This window comes from Nicotiana tabacum, chromosome 12 (genome assembly GCF_000715075.1).
Source record: "Nicotiana tabacum cultivar K326 chromosome 12, ASM71507v2, whole genome shotgun sequence".
Lineage (NCBI taxonomy): Eukaryota > Viridiplantae > Streptophyta > Magnoliopsida > Solanales > Solanaceae > Nicotiana > Nicotiana tabacum.
The window spans coordinates 123,172,911-123,191,845 of NC_134091.1; the positions used below are offsets into that span (position 1 = coordinate 123,172,911).

Genomic DNA, 18,935 nt, shown 5'->3' on the forward strand with positions numbered 1-18,935 from the left:
AAATGGGTACAAGCAGGAGCATTCGCCTAGAAACGCGAATAAGAAGTGATCGCCTTTATATGGAAAAACATCGTGTGCCGCTTCGGCCTCCCCAAAGAGATAAATTGCGACAACGAACCCCAATTTACTGGAAAGAAGGTCGTCAAATTTTTTAAGAAGTGGCATATCAAAAGAATACTCTCAACACCGTACCACCCTGCGGGCAACGGGCAAGTGGAATCCTCCAATAAATCAATACTGAACATCATGAAGAAAAAGCTTGAGGACGCCAAGGGACTATGGCCGGAGTTATTACCAGAAGTGCTTTGGGCCTACCGTACAACACCGAAGACGAGCACATGAGAGACGTCCTACTCATTAGTCTATTTGACTGATGCGGTAATACCAGTCGAAGTCGGAGAGCCCAGTTTGAGATATTCCCATGAGAGCGGGTCGAGGAACGATGAAAGCAGAAGGCAAAAGCTCGATGAAGCCAAAGAACGGAGAGATATGGCCTACATAAGGTTGATCACCTAAAAACAACAAGCATAACGCTATTATAACAAAAAGACCAAGACCAGACCACTCAAAGTCGGGGACTACATGCTCAAATCCAAAACACAAGCAAGCAAAGACCCGCGGAAAGGCAAACTGGGAACAAATTGGGACGGTCCATACAAAATCACGGCAACAACAAACAAAGGGTATTTCCAACTAGAAATAATGGAAGGAAAACTACAACCAAACAACTGGAACATCACACACCTCAAGTACTTCAACTTTTAAGAAAAAGTGTTCTCCAAGTCGTACTATTTTTTCCCTCACTTAAGTTTCATCCCAGTTGGGTTTTCTTAAGGAGGTTTTTAACGAGGCGACAAGGGGGAAACTTCAAGTTGAAATAGGAATGGAAAAAGGCACCGGACGGTCAGTTCATTGCCCAGCCTGTCAACACGCTTCCAGGTCGCCCAATGAAGGGACTAGATAGACTGGGACTGGAATGCTAGCCTGGAAAGCATGTAAATTTCTCCAAGTAAATGAACAAAATACAAATGTATGAAGTCCGCCCATACTTTCTCCAGAGCAACATTGCCTCAATATCTACTCGCCCCCGGCCACAATTAAGTATGAGTTATATTCGACCTCGTTCGAATCAACACCCGCTCGGCCCCCGGCCATAATTAAGTAAGTTATATTCGGCCTCGCTAGAATTAACTCATATTCGACCTTGATCGAATTAACTAAGTACGGGTTACATTCGACCTCGTTTGAATCAACACCCGCTCGGCCCCCGGCCACAATTTAAGTAAGTTATATTCGACCTTGCTTGAATTAACTCGCATTCGACCTTGCTCGAATTAACTAAGTACAGTTAAATTCAACCTCGTTCGAATCAACACCCGCTCGGCCCTCGGACACAATTAAGTAAGTTATAATCGACCTCGCTCGAATTAACTCACATTCTAATTGCTCGAATTAACTAAGTATGGGCTACATTCGACCTTGTTCGAATCAAAACCCGCTCGGCCCCTGGCAACAATTAAGTAAGTTATATTCGACCTCGCTCGAATTAACTCACATTCGACCTTACTCGAAGTAACTAAGTACGGGCTACATTCGACCTCGTTCGAATCAACACCCGCTCGGCCCTCGGCCACAATTAAATAAAAGTTACATTTGACCTCAGTCAAATTAACTCACACTCGACCTTGTTTGAATTAACACCTACCGGGTCCCGGCCGCGATCGAAACTGAGTTCTATTTCGACCTCGTTCAACACACATAAACTAAGTTTTTACGACTAAAACGACCAATCAGAAAAATAAAAGAAAGAGGCATACAAGCCCGAACAGAAGGAAAAGAGTTAGGTACGAGCATCGAAAATGGAATTTAGTAAAATATATTCTTTATAAAGGCTAGAATACATGCCCACAAAAATATGTACAAAACTTACAAGCAAAAAGAAAGAAAAAGAACTACTCGCCACGTAACCCAACAATGTCATCTATCTGACCGCCTAGGTCATCTCTACCCCATCTCCGCCAAAAACCTTCCCCACCGCCATCAAGTCCCTAAATATATCCCGTTGGGCCTCGTCGTGGATCCATATCTCATACATATCCCACGAAATGTCAGGAAAGGCAGAAGAGCGAGAAGAGGACGACTGAGCCAATAACTGGGACTTCTCAGCTTCAAGGGAGACAACTCGTTCATTAAGGCCCGAAGCTTCTTTTTCCAACTCCCATATACGCTCGTCGAGTTGCTCTTCTCTGAGCCTCGCCGTCTCCAAATTACTCGCCCGCTCTTAATGAAGAATGCAAATTATGACCTCTTATGCCTCTATTTGCCTCAGAGCTGCCAACCGATCCAATTTCGACTTCTCTAAGTCTGTTATCTTCTCGGCGAGCTCACCACTCAGAGCATCCGACCTGATTAGACTTTCTTCGAGATCGACATGCAGCGAGATCACTTGGGCTTGAAAGTCGGTGCATTGGGCCTCGAATCCCCTGCTCACCTCGAGCTCCTCTTCTTTATCCCTCAACTCCCCCTCGAGCTCACTACATTTTTCGATGACCTTTACCAATTCATCATCCTTCTCCTTTAGCTCGTCTCGGAGAGCCCAAAAGTTTCTACTCCCACCAAGCCGCCTGCAAAGCTCGCGGTGCTTATCACGATACTCGCGATATTTCCGCTCCAGCTTTTGGAAAATAGCTTTCTGCCTCTCCTCTCAGTGGGAGATTTCGATCTCCAAGATCACGGTCTGAAAAAAAAACAAGAAGCGAGTAAGAACAAAATCGGATTTGACATGAACGTACAAATAAAATGCCCAACTTACCCTAAGAGGAAGGCCGTCTATGGTCCTCGACAATGTGGAGTCCTTCAGTTTCTCGAGGGTCTTACCCTCCACGTCGAAACAGAGGGGACCAAGAGAAGGGACCACGTCCTCTGTATCAACTAGCAGATCTCTGTCCAGAGGTATCGCAATGGTCTGCGCGGTTCCTTCCAATCTCACCTCGAGCCAGGTGAGTCCTTCTCCCATCATCCTAACCTCCCCATGGTCCATATCAGAGCCCGTCTCGTAACCATTCTCAGCAACCCCCTTACCTCTCTCATCGGTAAACGAGGTGGGAACATCAACGGGCCTTGAGGACGATGGCACATCTCGCCGCATAGTACCCAGAACCTCCACAGACACTCTACCAATTCCGACGTTGGCATCAGGAAGAGGCATGCTCTCTGCAGCTTTCGCTGATGGCAGGACCTCAGACGGAAAATTTGCACCATCTTCAGGACCAACGGAGACCGGTTCACATTCGTTCCTTGTAGAATATACAGCTCGGATTGTGCCATCGCTGATGTCCACCGACCTCCTTTTACGAGGGACCTGGTTGTACTGGGTGCCTCCTAATATCCTCTGGAGGAGACGGAGAGGTATGAGACGGCATCTCACTCTGAGCCTCACTTTGGCCTGCTCTGGCTGGAAGCACCTGAATGTTACCCTCTCCCACAGCTGTATCAAGCCGTTTACTAATTGCTTGCTTCCTAGTCGAAGGCATCGCTGAAAGAAAACAAGGTGAATATTAGATATGAACACTTACTACTCAACTCTACGCACGATCTAGATTCAGGAAGAAGGTAACAACCCTAGATGTCACGTAGCCTCCTGATTATAAATGTGGCGCGCTACACATCCATAATCAAAACTCTACTAGACTCTATGAAATTGTGAGCCTGATGCCCTCAAACTCTGACCTAAACCAGAATAGGTAAATCGATCATACCGAGGCCTCTGAAACTTTGGAGGAGCACTAGCTACAGGTGGCGCCAAACTCCTTGAAGATTGGGGCCTGATACTGCCTCTGAACTCATCAGAATACCCTGCAAATCTCGCCCTCTTATGCTGGCCCCTATCCTGCTCCTTATCTGCCCTTTGCTGGCGCTTACGATCCTCTAGGGTCTGGGCATAAGCCTGAATACGGGAAATATCCATGCCCTCTACCAAGGAGGCTGTTGTGCACTCATTTATCAGATGTGGTCCCAACCCGTTCACGAACAGATGCACCCTATCACTCATCTCGGCCACCATATGGGGAGCATACCTTGCTAAAGAATCAAACTGTATACTATACTCTCGTACACTCATATTACCCTGTCGAAGGTTCAAGAACTTATCAGCTCTAGCTCGTCGTATCTCAACTGGCAAGTAGTGACGAAGAAAGGCCTCAGAAAATTCCTTCCACATGGCTAGAGGAGCGTTCGGACCCCTAGATCTCTCCCAACTATCATACCAGAAAACCGCTAAATCCCGTAACCGATAAGAAGCCAACTCTACTGCCTCCGTATCACTAGCATGCATAACCCGCAATGTACGATGAATCTGATCAATAAATGTTTGTGGGTCCTCCTTGGGGTCTGATCCGGTAAACACTGGAGGGTCTAGATTAATAAAATCATGAACTCTCGCACTAACCGGTTTATCAGCAGCACCGATATTCTGCCTCTGAGCCTGAGCAGCTACCAAGCTAGTCAATAATTGCACCGGGAGAGGCCGGAGTCTCTAGTATTGAAGCCATCGACGATCGAGCCGATCTAGCCGAAACCAGAGGCTGAATAAAAGTGGATGGCCGGGCAAGCCTAGCCACAGCAGGGGCGGACCCTGTTGTGGTGTTCATCTGGCGAAACGAAGGAGTAGGGGCCTTCGACCTCCTCGGGGATCCCCGGGCTAAAAACAAAAGAGAAGAAAAAGAAGATTAAGAGGTCGATCCCCATAAAACAATAAGAAGCAAGAGAACAGAAGGACACGACAATAAAGATTTAAAACGGGTAAACTCACCGGTCGCTGAAAGCATGGGTCCGAACTTCTTGATAAAGGACGACCATTCGCGAATCCTCACTGTGTGAGACAAGACATGGCTAACCAAGTCATGAATATCCGCAACCAAAGGAGGGGCAAAGTCTCAGCTGAACGAGGAAAGGGCAAAGTGTTAGGCTACAATCAAAATGAGCAAAATAAGCGCTTAGTAAAAAAATACTTATGAGCATAATTCCATCCCTCAGGAAATCCATTCGCATTTGTCACCACGTCCTCGGTCTTGACGTAGAAGTAGCTAAGCCAAGAACCGACGATTTGCTTTATCGTCCATCTTCACTACCAAACTCTTACTTCCTCGGTGATGAAGATGCAACATCGCCCCCCTAAAAAAACTGGACGTGAAGAGGTGTATCAGGTGGCAAAGAGAGATCCTGCGGCCGGCCAATTCCGCGTACTTCGTCAACATACAGATGAGTTTGTAGATGTAAGGTGAAAGTTGGGTCGGGCAGACACCGTAGTAGCGGCAAAATTCCTCCACCAATGGGAGAAGGAGAAATGAGTAGCCCACATAGAATGGATACGCGTAGAATGCGCAGTATCCGGGGCGATGAATCTACACCACGTCACGACCAGCTAGGACCAGATCGATGTGGGCCTGAATTTTGAACTTCGCCCTGAAATTAGCAAGGGAAACTGCATCCATCACCGATTCAGTGGCCTCAGGGTCATCCTCGGGCGATTTTGAAAAGTCAGATCTAGCCTTCTCGTTACGGGGAATTATTTCCTCCACCATAGGAAAGCTTTCATCCTCCGCAACAATGGCAACCCCATCGTCATGGGGAGGCATGCGCACTGCCAATGGAACAGGGTCAGGTACCCCCTAGAACTGGAAGACGCGTTAACTATCTTTGTTTATGAATAAAGGAGGTGTAAACACAGAAGAGTCAAGAGTAGTAGGAGCCACCAGAATCAGTAAAAGCAAGAATATGGAAATAAGATCAAAAGAGCAAGGATTCTGAATGAGGAAGGAAGAAGAAGGTATCAAGGTCCAATATTTAGTTTGCCAAGAGTAAGGCAAAGGATCTTGTATCCCTATTTATAAGATTTCATGCATCAATATCGAGAAAGCAAACCGTCGTTACCCAGCTCAGGAATCAAAGTGGCAGAGGCACGAGAAACGATGTAAGGTATCGGGAAAATGCGTAATAATGACGTATGATGACATGACGTCACTCTGAAACGATGTGACCCTGGGTTGCGGCTCACGGAAGGCCACGTTTCCACCCCGTCTGCAACGCTACTACTTGACCTGCTCGTCTAAACTTCTCAACCATAACTAATAGAGTCCGCTCATCGTGGTCGCCCAAGGTCGACATGAATAGGCGGAGGGACTAACTGTATAGGTCAAAATCTGCCTCAATGGGATTTAGCATGGAGTGGTATTATGGAAAGTGATGTGGCTGAGGTCGACTAGTAGACAACGGGGCTCGTAGCCGGGCGGTCAATAACGGCCAAGGTCAAGTATCAAGGACGGTACTAACGACTAGTTTTTGTAATAGGATATTTAAGGGAATATTCCACTGAATATTCTATGTACTGGTACTTTTAAGGTTGACTGAGGATATGCCCCATATAAATAGAAAAAGAGATAAGGGGGAAGGGCATGTAATATTTTCGGAAAAGAGCACTTTTTGAAAAGAAGACTCTCTCTAGAAAAGATACAAACACTATATTTCTAATAAGATTCTACCATTCATTATTCCAAACTTTTTCATCAGATCCAAGAATAGTTCCAATATTCTAGGATTTGTCTATCACTCATCACTGTCAGAATGAAGAATCATCCACCTCATTCATTATTGGGTGAATCATTCTCCTTATTTACGTTAATGCCATTTATTGTTATTTATTGCTTGATATTTTTCCATCATTACTCCTCTTGTAATATTAAATACACACATGCATCTAATCCCCCACCAACACTATCCTGTATTATTTGTGTTAGCTAGTTGTAAATTCAGGGATATTATTATCAAATAGGCATAATCCCTCATTACATAAAATTAATTAGTTTAACCGAAGATTTACACCTTTTGGTCAAACAGTAATTACATTTATGCAACCAAAAAGTACGATTATAATTACACTGTAATTATGTTATGACAAACAAACATGTCGTCGTAATTACTAGGTTGTGTAATTACTTCCGTGATAATTACACCAATTTCAATTATCAGGAGGCTTTTCAAATAGACTCTAAGTGAACAAAAGCAGAAAGAAAACCGAAACTATGGTCCTCTTCAGCCGACAGATTCTATGAATTCTAACAGGCTTAATCCCTTATTTACGTTAATTCCATTTATTGTTATTTATTGCTTGATATTTTTTCATCATTACTCCTTTTGTAATATTAAATACACACATGCATCTAATCCCCCACCAACACTACCCTGCATTATTTGTGTTAGCTAGTTGTAAATCCAGGGATATTATTATCAAATAGGCTTAATCCCTCATTACATAAAAATAATTAGTTTAACCGAAGATTTATACTTTTTGGTCAAACAGTAATTACACTTATGCAGCAACCAGACAATTCAAAATTATACTGTAATTATGTTATGACAAACAAACAGGTCGTCGTAATAACTAGGTTGTGTAATTACTTCCGTCAATTATCAGGAGGCTTTTCAAACAGACTCTAAGTGAACAAAAGCAGAAAGAAAACCGAAACTATGGTCCTCTTCAGGCGAGGGATTCTATGAATTCTAACAACGTTTTGCCTCATTAGCACACTCCAGCTTACACCAAGAATGAAACGACACAAGTGACAAGACAATCAAACTTAATCCTCTGAACTGATTTGTACTTCTCATCAAAGCATCTAAATAGAAGAGGAGCATTCGCGTAACTGGTAAAATTGCTGCCATGTGACAAGGACATCACGGGTTCGAGCCGTAGAAACAGTCTCTTTCAAAAATACCGGGTAAGACTGCGTACTACAATATACCTTTGTGGTCCGACCTTCCCTGGACCCCGCGCATAGCGGGAGCTTAGTGCACCGGGCTGCCCTTATTAACGTATCTAAAGTGTATCTAAAGTGCACCGGACTCAAGAACAGTGTTCCACCGGCTATTTCTTACTTTGTGGCATAAGCATGGCTTAAGATTATCAATTGTCAGTAAGACTTCCTTTGGCCACAACCCAAGAGAAACAGTACACTTTAAGGGGAGCTTCCGGACTTCCAAATTTGTTTCCAGGGCCATGGCTTAAGCTGTTGATTTTCCTTCAACATAATTCTATAGCAAGATTTAACAGAGAACCCCCAGACCCTACGTGAACACTTCGGGCTGCCTTTTTCTCTGTTGTTGCATCCTTTCCAAAACAATTTATCTACAGTAGCAAAGCAACTTTGGAAACTTTCAAGCAGCTTATATTAGATCTCACACACACTTGACATTCCCAATCATTCATGTTCCTTCTGAAGTTGACTGAGTAACCCTTGCTGCCATTTCGTGATTATGACATGATTATTGTTGTTGACAAGCATTTCAAAGTCATAATTGAAATAATAAATTCATATATGACTTCAATTTCCTGCTGCAACACTTTTTATTTGACATAAGGTTGTTATTCATATTTTCACACATCACTAATAATTTATGTATTTCTGTACATTCCCAAAAATGAAATTAGCCATTGAAACCGACATAATGTCCAAGACATTACTTCTGGTCAATGCTGCAGCTTCGTATCTTATACTTTTGTGGTATTCTGACAGTAATATCTCACGGCAGGCTGTAGACTGTTGTTGAGGTGAATAGAGCACATATGAAGAAGCTTGGAATGATAAGTAGTACTGGGCCCAACATGTACAGCTGGCCCATTAGTATATTAGGCCCATTTTATAGCATGGGCGAGGGATTAATCTTGGTAACAGATTCATTTTTATACAGATGATGAAATAAAAAATATTCCTCTTCTTCTCTCTCATCTCACCCGATCTAGGGTTTTCTTTCTCTTCATTTCTTTCAATTTCTGCAAATAATCAACTTAACATGGTATCAAAGCGGCATCATTGGAACGATCTCGACATCAGCTATCGTCCGATCCTAACTTGAACGATGTTTTGGAGATTTTCTCGGTGCGGTGATTATTCGCCAGTGGAAAATTAGGTCTTTACTTTCATAATTTCAAATCTGAGTTTCGATACTCTCTATCCTCTCGATTTTGTAGACGATTAGTAAATCTTCTCATCTTCCTGATTGCATGTTTGATTTGGACTGATTTCTAGGGTTCATTTTAAGTATTGGAACCAATATTAGTCTGGGTTACATCTACTATATATTCACAACTCCACTGCTTCTTTGTTGTATTTTTGTTGTTGAATTTGCTGATTACAATGAGTAATAACACGAATTTGACTGAGGACCTTCATGGTACCACGACTGATTCTGAAGGTTTTAGTGAATTCACTCTTGATCCTTGTCACCCTTTCTATGTTCACCCATCGGATAGTCCTGGTAGTCAATTAGTCATCATTCCTTTTAATGGAACTGGCTTCGTTATTTTGCATAGCAGTATGTTGACATCTCTCTCAGCTAAAAACAATTAGGGTTGGTAACTGGTAGGATACCTCAACCTCAACCTCATTCTCCTTATTATCCTTTTTTGGAGCGTTGCAATAACATGGTCAAGGCTTGGATTACTAACTCCTTGACTAGAGAAATTGATGTGAGTGTAATGTGTTTCAACACTGCTAGTGAAGTCTGGAGAGACATAAATGATAGGTATAGTCAGTCAAATGGTTCCAAGTATATCCAAATTCATAGAAAAATTAGTAGTACCTCTAAAGGGACATCTGATATAGCTAGTTGCTTTACCAGAATGAGGAGTCTCTGGGATGAGCTCAATTCTGCCTATGTTGGACCAATATGTTCATGTGGTGCACTTCCTAAATTCATTAAGGACTAATACATGTTTCAGTTTATCAGTGGGTTAAATGAGTCCTACTCCACAGTCAAAAGTAGCATTTTAATGATGTCTCTTTATCCAAGCATCGGCAAAGCCTATTCACTTTTACAACAAGATGAAAGTCAAAAGGAAACTAAGTCCATAGCTCCTGGGTTTTCAGCTGATTCAGCAGCCTTATTCTCTGCTTCATCTGGCATATCTTCTTCCACCAATAGGCCATATAATCAGAGGGTAAATTTTGAGTCTAAGAAGTCTATTTCTCCTGTAACTTGCAAATATTGCAAGAACCCTGGGCACAGTGTAGAAAAATGCTATAGACTCCATGGGTTTCCAGCTGATTTCAAGTTCACTAAGTCCAAGAGATCTGCTGCATGTGTTCAAGTGGGGGATTCTTCTCCAAGAAACTTGATTGCTACTCGCATTAGCAACAATTCTTCAGACTCTGCTTATGGATTCAGCAAGGAGCAATATGAACATCTCATGACTCTCTTCCAACAAGCAAATATTTCTTCCGGTTATCCTCAGTCCACTTCTTCTGGAGAAAATATTGGTTTTGCCAACTTTGCAGGTGTGTGCAATCTCCCTGTAAATCAGTTTCCTGCAGTAAATTCTGTTATGCATTCTTTGTCTGCTCAGTTAGGAAGAATTCCTTGGATTTTAGATTCAGGTGCCACAAATCATATGACCCCTCACAAATAGTTTTTACACAATATTAAACATCTACCTTCTCCTTACTTAATCACCTTACCAAATGGGTATAAAGTGAAAGTTATTTCTACTGGATCCCTACATCTTAGGCAGGATATAACTTTGCACAATGTTCTTTTGGTTCCTTCTTTTCAATTAAATTTAATTTCAGTCCATCAACTCCTTTGTCAATTGAAAGGTCTAGCAATCTTCAGCAGTTTCTCCTATTTTCTACAGGGCCCTTCTCTGAAGAGGCCATTGAAAATTGGTAAAGCTGCTCATGGGCTCTATTTTCTGCTACCTGATATGGTTATCCCTTCATTTTCTTCTAATGCTTCTTGTTCTACTGTTTGTAATTCATCTACAACAAAGGTTATCCATTGTTTTCCTAGTTCTACTTGTAACTCATCTAGTATTATCAATAAAATGGATCTAATTTGGCATCAAAAGTTAGGCCATATGCCATTTCATAAGCTGAAATCTATTCCATGTTTATCTACTCAAGTATCGTCTAAACAATTATTTGTATGTTCTATTTGTCCTATGGCTAGGCAATAAAGACTACCTTTCTATGATAGTCACATTCATTCAACTGTACCTTTCCAGTTAGTCCATATAGATATATGGGGACCTTACCACACTAATACATACAATGGTTTCAGATACTTTATTACATTGGTTGATGATTTTACTAGAGTCACCTGGACACACTTATTATCTTCCAAAGGCAATGCCCTTTCTGTTATCAAAGCTTTCACTATGATGGTCAAAGTCCATTTCAAGTCTTTTATTCAATCTTTTAGATCAGACAATGCTTTTGAATTAGGTAGTAGTTCAGAGGCTATATCCTTCTTTGTTGATAAATGGCATTTTACACCAAACCACTATACCTCATACCCCACAACAAAATGATGTGGTTGAAAGAAAACACAAACGTCTTTTGGAAACTTTCAGAGCCCTTTTGTTTCAATCTAAACTCCCTACCAAATATTGGGGTGATTGTGTGTTAACTGCAATCTACATTGTCAATAGACTACCTTCATCTGTTTTGACTAATGCTACTCCTTTTGAAAAACTACATGGAACTCCTCCTACATATGATCACCTAAGATCATTTGGTTGTCTTTGTTTTGCAACTACCCCTAAATCTGGAAGAGACAAATTCCAGTCTAGGGTTGTTGCCTGTGTTTTCCTGGGTTATCCCTTTGGATAAAGGGGATATAAATTGCTTAATCTCTTTACTCATTCTGTATTTTTTTCCAGAGATGTAGTTTTCCATGAACACATCTTTCCCTATTCCTCTGCCCCATCTTCTTCTATTTTCCCTTCTTATTCTGATTCCTTTGAAGATCCTCTTTCATTTCACTCTTCCACTGCTCATTTACCAACTCCTCCTGATAATATTTCTGTTATACCTCATGAATCACATCCCGATCCTTCTACTTCTTCCTCCCACCATCAAGAACCACCTGTTATACATGTTTTTTCCTCTGTCTCTCCTCATCTCAATGCTCATGTTCCTCCTTCTAACACCTTGCTTGTTAGGCATTCTACCAGGATTTCCAACCCTCATTCCTACTTGTCAGATTATGTCTGTTCTTCTGTTCTTTCTGCTAACCCTGTCTCTATAAATTCCAAGGTTTCCACTACTGAGCTACACCTGCAGGAACCTCAATATTATCAGTAGGCTGCCTCACATCCTGCTTGGCAAGCAGACATGCTAAAAGAGTTCCAAGCTCTTGAAGCTAACCACACTTGGGATATTGCTCCTCTCCCCGCTCACAAAAAATTCATTCCTTGTAAGTGGGTGTACAAGATTAAACATAAATCTGATCACTGTTGAAAGATACAAAGCCAAATTAGTCATAAGGGGTGACACACAAAAGGAAGGGATAGATTATAATGAGACTTTTTCCCCAGTTGTTAAATTCACCACTATCAAGTGCCTACTCTCTCTTGCTGCTAACAAGGGGTGGACTATTTATCAACTAGATGTCAACAATGCTTTTCTTCATGGTGATCTCCATGAAGAAGTTTATATGAAGCTGCCTCCTGGTCTAGTGGTTTCTAGTCATTCTTCCTCCTCTTCTCCACTAGTTTGCAAGCTCAAGAAGTCTCTCTATGGCCTCAAACAGGCCTCCAGACAGTGGTTCTCTGAATTGTCTGAAGCCTTGTGTTTCAGAGGTTATATTTCCAGCAAAAATGATTATTCATTGTTCACAAAGTCCTCTGGTGGCTCCCTGACTGTCTTAGCAGTGCATGTAGCTGATATCTTATTGGCAGGAGATGATATTTCTGAATTGGATGCTCTTAAGGCTTTTCTGGATGCTACTTTCAAAATCAAAAACTTAGGTTGTGTTCACTATTTCTTGGGTTTGGAAGTTCTCCAACAACCCCAAGGTTTCTTGATGAGTCAACACAAATTTACAAATGATCTATTGGAGGAGTTTCACTGTGATCATTTCACTCCTGTCAATAACCCACTTGACCATTCCATCAAACTATCTTGTGATATGGGGGAGCCCATTTCTGATCTTGGCATCTATAGAAGGATTGTGGGCAAGCTCAATTTCTTATGCCACACAAGGCCTGATATTGCATACTCAGTCCAACACTTTAGTCAGTTTCTTCAAGCTCCTCAAGTTCCTCACATGTTGGTTGCTATACATGTTTTGAGGTATCTGATGAATGCTCCTGATTTGGGTATTTTCCTTCCCAAGTCTACTGATCTTTCTCTCCAAGCTTACTCTGACTGGGCCACTTGTGCCCAGACTCGAAGGTCTATCACTGGGTATTACATTACTTTAGGGGGCAGTCCTATCTCTTGGAAAAGCAAGAAACAACCTACTATATCTCTCTCATCTGCTGAGGCAGAGTATAGAGCTCTACACAAAGTGGTTGCTGAGATTTCATGGCTTGTTCGACTGCTGGCTGATCTTGGGTTGGTTATTTCCAGTCATGTTCCTGTGTTTTGCGATAGTCAAGCTGCTTTGCATATAGCCAAGAATCCAGTCTTCCATGAACGTACTAAACACATTGAAGTTGATTGCCACTATGTTCTGGATAGCCTACAATCTGGTCTCATCACTTTACATCATGTTCTTCTTCTGCTCAACTTGCTAACATTCTCACTAAGTCCCTTCCAGGCACCACTCATCATCATTTGCTTGGCAAGCTTGGAGTGTCAACACCCTCAAGCTTGGAATGATAAGTAGTACTGGGCCCAACATGTACAGCTGGCCCATTAGTATATTAGGCCCATTTTATAGCATGGGTGAGGGATTAATCTTGGTAACAGATTCATTTTTACACAGATGATGAAATAAAAATATTCCTCTTCTCCACTCTCATCTCACCCGATCTAGGGTTTTCTTTCTCTTCATTTCTTTCAATTTCTGCAAATAATCAACTTAACAACTGTTGCATCGCAATCTTCATTCTGATTCAAAGAGAATAATTTAAAGCAATATCAAGATGTGAAAAAACAATGAAAATAACTACTAGGAGTAGTATATATATCAGCAAATTTACTAAAATCAATCATCAGATGAATTTGAGGTGATGCACTAGTGTAATTCTCTAAGCTAGTATTCAGTAACCCTGTGTAGTAGTAGGCTACATATATATTATGTATACACGATACTCTAGCATATACAGCTTGAGCAGTATTCTCTCCCCAATCATCTAGGGACAAGTAAGCAAGCAATCTTGAGAAATCAAAGGATTTTGACGATCCAAAGTCTCCTTGACAGAGCGATAAAAGAGCAGCCAAGATGAGGAAGGGGAATGCGAGTCCAACGAGAATGTAGGGTTAGGAGTAGCAGTAACCAAATCCAGAACAGAAGGCGCTACTGGTCTGAGCGGCTGAGGGAAATTGAAAGCCAAGTTATCTACTTTGTGTTCATAAATCTTGCCATTTCGATCCAGTTTATAGGTAGAAGTGCCCTGGAACTGGCCTTTGGCTTCCCAGGGGACACGAGGTATACCCGTCAAGTTCCATCGAATCAATATCACATTCTCTGAGGGTTGCCAAATCCTCATTACTTGCAGAGATATCTCTCTGAACAGAATTCTACCATGAAATCTCAATGCCCAAAAGATCAATCTGTACCTCTCAATACCGTTAAACGTGTTCAATGGGTCTACAAATGTGATATCATCCCTGTCAACATGAGCAAAATCATATAATCTAGTTCCTCTTTCTTTTAATCAATACAAAAATGAGCTAAAGTAAGTACCTGTATATGTCGTAATTGAGGTCTTTGGTGAAGATTAAAGGAAGGTCTTCGCGGAGAGTGCGAACAGCTAAACCCAAATTTACGTAGAAATCGTCGTTGTTATGGTCATTATTACGTTCCTTTTGCAAGGAAGGAGGAGCTCTGTTGACCTGGACAACCCTAGCAGACGCAGAAAGGAGTGGGATGTCGAGGAGGAGCTCGGAGGAAGAGGCGGAGGAGAGCGGAGACAGGTGGTGGTGGTGGTGGACTACGGGGAGTTTGTCTTTGGAATGGAGCAGATTAGTAGACAGATTTGGCAAAGTATAGGCCATATTTGCAAATAATAAAATGGCTATGAGTTTCAGCTTCAATGGCGGGGATAGGGGTCTCTCTCTTTCTTTCTTTGTGTGTGTGTGTGTGTCTGAGGGGGAGCCAAGTGTTTAATGGATGTTTGAATGGAGATGCCGTTTCTTCTTTTTCTCCTTTTTGAAACTAAACTAAGGCCATATAGTTTTTTTGACCTTTTTTTTTCCTAGTTTTTGACTTCCCCTCCCTAAATAATAGTCTCCCCTTGACCTTTACACCTTGTTTGGATGGTCGTTAATTATTGTATTATACCGTATTGTTACTTTAAATATGATATTTGTTTTGATTGTTAATTAGATTTTATTATATCGTATCGTTAAATGTTCATAACGACGAAATGTTCCACTTTATGTAACGACCGATTTGATGTGGTCACGTCGTTACCTTGTCTTTTTCTCTCGATCTCACCCTTGGTTATTATTAAATAATTTTATTTTATCATTTACCCTACCTTTTTATATATCGTGTCATAATTTTTTTTTATAATATTGCAAGTTTATTATTCATATTGCTGGTGTGTGATATCATAAAACGGCGACAAACGATACAATCTATCCAAACATTGTATTCATCAAATAATACAGTACAGTACAATACAATATAATACGATACATTATTAAACGATACGTAACAACCATCCAAACATGCTTAGAAGTCTTTACAAAACCAAACAAAAGGTACAAAATATCAGAAAATATGAGATTCCCTAGCGTTTGGACATAGATTTAGTTGGAACTTGAAAATGAGTTCTTGAAGTTGTATTGAAAAATAATTTTTGGAAGTTGAAATTGTGTTTGCACACGTATTTTATTGGAAAAAACTTGAAGTTCTGTGAGTAGAAGAAAACAAATTACCCAAAAATTGCCCCAAACCAGATTTTAAAAACTTGAAGAAAAAAAAATATTCCATGAAAAAACAGCATTTTCAAAAAAAAAACATTAAAAAAAAATGTTACCAAAAAGTACTCAAAAATTCCTAGAGAAAGAATATTCATAAACCTCAACTCTAGTATAATAAATACAAATGCAAATTCCTTGCTCCTTATTATTTGTGAATTTTGCTGTGGAGGAATTTTATGGAAAGGCATGAAGTAATTATCCTCTCGAAAAATGAAACATGAGATTAGGAAGAATTGACAGCTAGAAAAAAGGCAAAGAAAGCAAAAAAGTATGTTATGAAATAAAAATAATTTAGTAAAATATGAACAAGAACAAGTTATGAAATAAAAGCAATTTAGTAAAGCATGAACAAGAAATAGAGATAGAGAGAAGGAAGAGTATTTTTTCTTCAATTGTGTGTATTTTCCTATCTATTACAAGGCCTTTATATAGGCATGAAAAGTGAAGAAAAATATGTCATTGAATATGTCATTAAGCATAAAAATATGTCATTGAATATGTCATTAAGTATTTAAGAAGATCATGGAGGAAGAGTAGACATCCACCATAATTTAATTTTTCTTATAATACTCCCCCTTGGATGTCCATAGATAATGTGCCTCAATAAAACCTTATTAGGAAAAAACCCTATGAAAAAAAATCCTAGTGAAGGAAAAAGAGTACACATGTTTAGAAATACGCCTTTTGGTTGCCTCGTTAAAAACCTTGCAAGGAAAACCCAGTGGGACAAAACCTTGTGAGGGAATAAGAGTACAACACATATTAACTTCCCCTGATGAGAGCATCAATTCACATCCTTGAGCTTTCGCATCTCAATCTTGTACACTAGTTTCTTGAAGGTTGACGTCGGTAGAGATTTGGTGAACAAATCAGCCATATTATCGCTTGAACGGATCTGTTGCACATTGATATCACCATTCTTTTGAAGAGCATGCGTTAAAAATAACTCCGGTAAAATTTTCTTTGTCCTATCCCCTTTTATAAATCCTCCCTTCAATTGGGCTATGCATGTTGCATTGTCTTCATACAAAATTGTGGGTAGTTTGTCACACTTCAAACCACATTTGTCTCGAATAAGGTGTATTATAGACCTCAACCATACACATTCTCGACTTGCTTCATGAATATCAATTATCTCAACATGATTAGATGACGTAGCCACGATTGATTGCTTAGTCGATCGCCAAGATATGGCAGTGCCGCCATATGTAAACACATAACATGTTTGAGATCGAGCCTTGTGTGGGTTAGATAAATACCCAGCATCGGCATAACCAACAAGATCGGGACTGCAATCATTGCCATAAAATAATTTCATATCGGTAGTCCCTTTTAGATACCGCAATATGTGTTTGATTATATTCTAATGTCTCCTTGTAGGAGCAGAGCTATATCTTGTTAAGACATTAACTGAAAAAGTTATGTCAAACCTTGTAATGTTAGAAAGATATATTAGTGCACCAATTGCACTAAGATATGGTACTTCGGGACCAAGAAGCTCTTCATTATTTTCATGAGGTAGGAATGGATGTGCTTTATCCATATAGAATCGCTTTAAAATCTTTTTAGTGTATGCTGATTGATGAACAAAAATTTTATCTTTCATATACTCAATTTGTAGACCAAGACAAAAATTTGTCTTTCCAAGATCTTTCATCTCAAATTCTTTCTTTAAATAGTCTACTGCTTTAGGAAGCTCTACTGCTTTATGAAGCTCCCTAGGAGTTCCAATGATATTTAAATCATCAACATACACGGTGATTATAACAAATTTAGATCCATATCTTTTTATAAAGACACAAGGACAAATTGAATCATTCTTGTAGCCTTCTTTCAACAGGTACTCACTCAGGCGATTATACCACATGCGCCCTGATTATTTCAATCCGTATAAGGATTTTTGAAGCTTTATTTAATAAATTTCTTGGAAACCTTAATATGCTTCAGAACAATTTAAATCCTTCAATGATTTCCATTATACGCATATCACATTTTTCTTGTATTGCCAGATTAAAACCTGAAATGGCGACATCCACCACAGGAGAACATGTCTCTATATAATCAACACCAGGATATTTACAAATCTTCTTGTGACACAAGTCGTCTTTATGTCTATCGACTTGACCTTTTTTCGCACAAGAACATATTTATACCTCCACTGCCTTTATACTTTCAGGTATTGCTACTATCCGTCCAACTTCATATTTTTCAGGTGAAATTAATTTTCATTGCATATTTTTCATTTGGCCAAACTGTCCAAATTTCATGACAGATTTGAGCTCAAGATCCTCATCAATATTAATAATATTGAGCGCAACATTATATTAACAATATCGTCGACGATCATTTTATATCGGCTCTACTATTACCCAATAAAGACATAACTTATTGAGATCTTTTTATCTTATTATTTTTAGGTACCTGAGCCTCTCCCATGAGGTCTTATGAAGTATTATGTCGTGGTGCTCTTTTAGAGCACTTGACTCCATATTATGACCATCTTGAATATTTGTTCCTCTCCTTCTTCAAGGAGTTTTATCTTTGGAATCGATTAGTCTATTATGCTTTATGCATGCCATAGACTCTATTCATTATGAACTTTATTTTATTTGGAGCATTAGCAAGCTGAATATGACATTTAGCTTTGGGTCAGCAAATACGCCTGGCAATATTTTGCAAATGAATTATCACTTGAACGTCAAGTTCACATTTTCTCGTACGAGGATCTAGATGTACTCATAATAATTCATTACATGCATTACTTTTTCAGCTGCCCATTTTCTTCCCTATTCTTGGGATCACCAACATATATCCCTAGCCTTATTTGGGAATCTATCTTTGTGCATTGTGGTGGAATAATTAAATCAAATAGCACATTCATATTTCTAGATGGAAATTATTCATTTCCTGACCCTGAACCGATTGTGATAGGAAGAATTTATCATAACTTGGCTAGATGCGTACAAGTACTGTTGTATATTAAATAATACATCACATACCAAA

At 40.1% G+C, this 18,935-nt stretch overlaps 1 protein-coding gene across 1 annotated transcript; it reads right to left on the reverse strand.

The window, feature by feature from the left end:
- Nucleotides 1-13,939: 13,939 nt before the first annotated feature.
- On the reverse strand, nucleotides 13,940-15,150 carry LOC107783016 (uncharacterized). The gene is made up of 2 exons (XM_016603977.2): nucleotides 14,689-15,150; nucleotides 13,940-14,612 (listed from the first exon to the last, which is right to left on the reverse strand). Exons 1-2 carry the CDS (start codon nucleotides 14,997-14,999, stop codon nucleotides 14,135-14,137), a joined length of 789 nt encoding a protein of 262 aa, XP_016459463.1. The 5' UTR covers nucleotides 15,000-15,150; the 3' UTR covers nucleotides 13,940-14,134.
- Between the last annotated feature and the right edge of the window lie 3,785 nt (nucleotides 15,151-18,935).

Coding starts and splice junctions, on each gene's coding strand:
- LOC107783016 (XM_016603977.2), bottom strand. CDS start 14,999: ATGGCCTATACTTTGCCAAATCTGTCTACTAATCTGCTCCATTCCAAA. Junction 14,613..14,688: donor CTCAATTACGACATATACAG/GTACTTACTTTA, acceptor TCATGTTGACAG/GGATGATATCACATTTGTAG.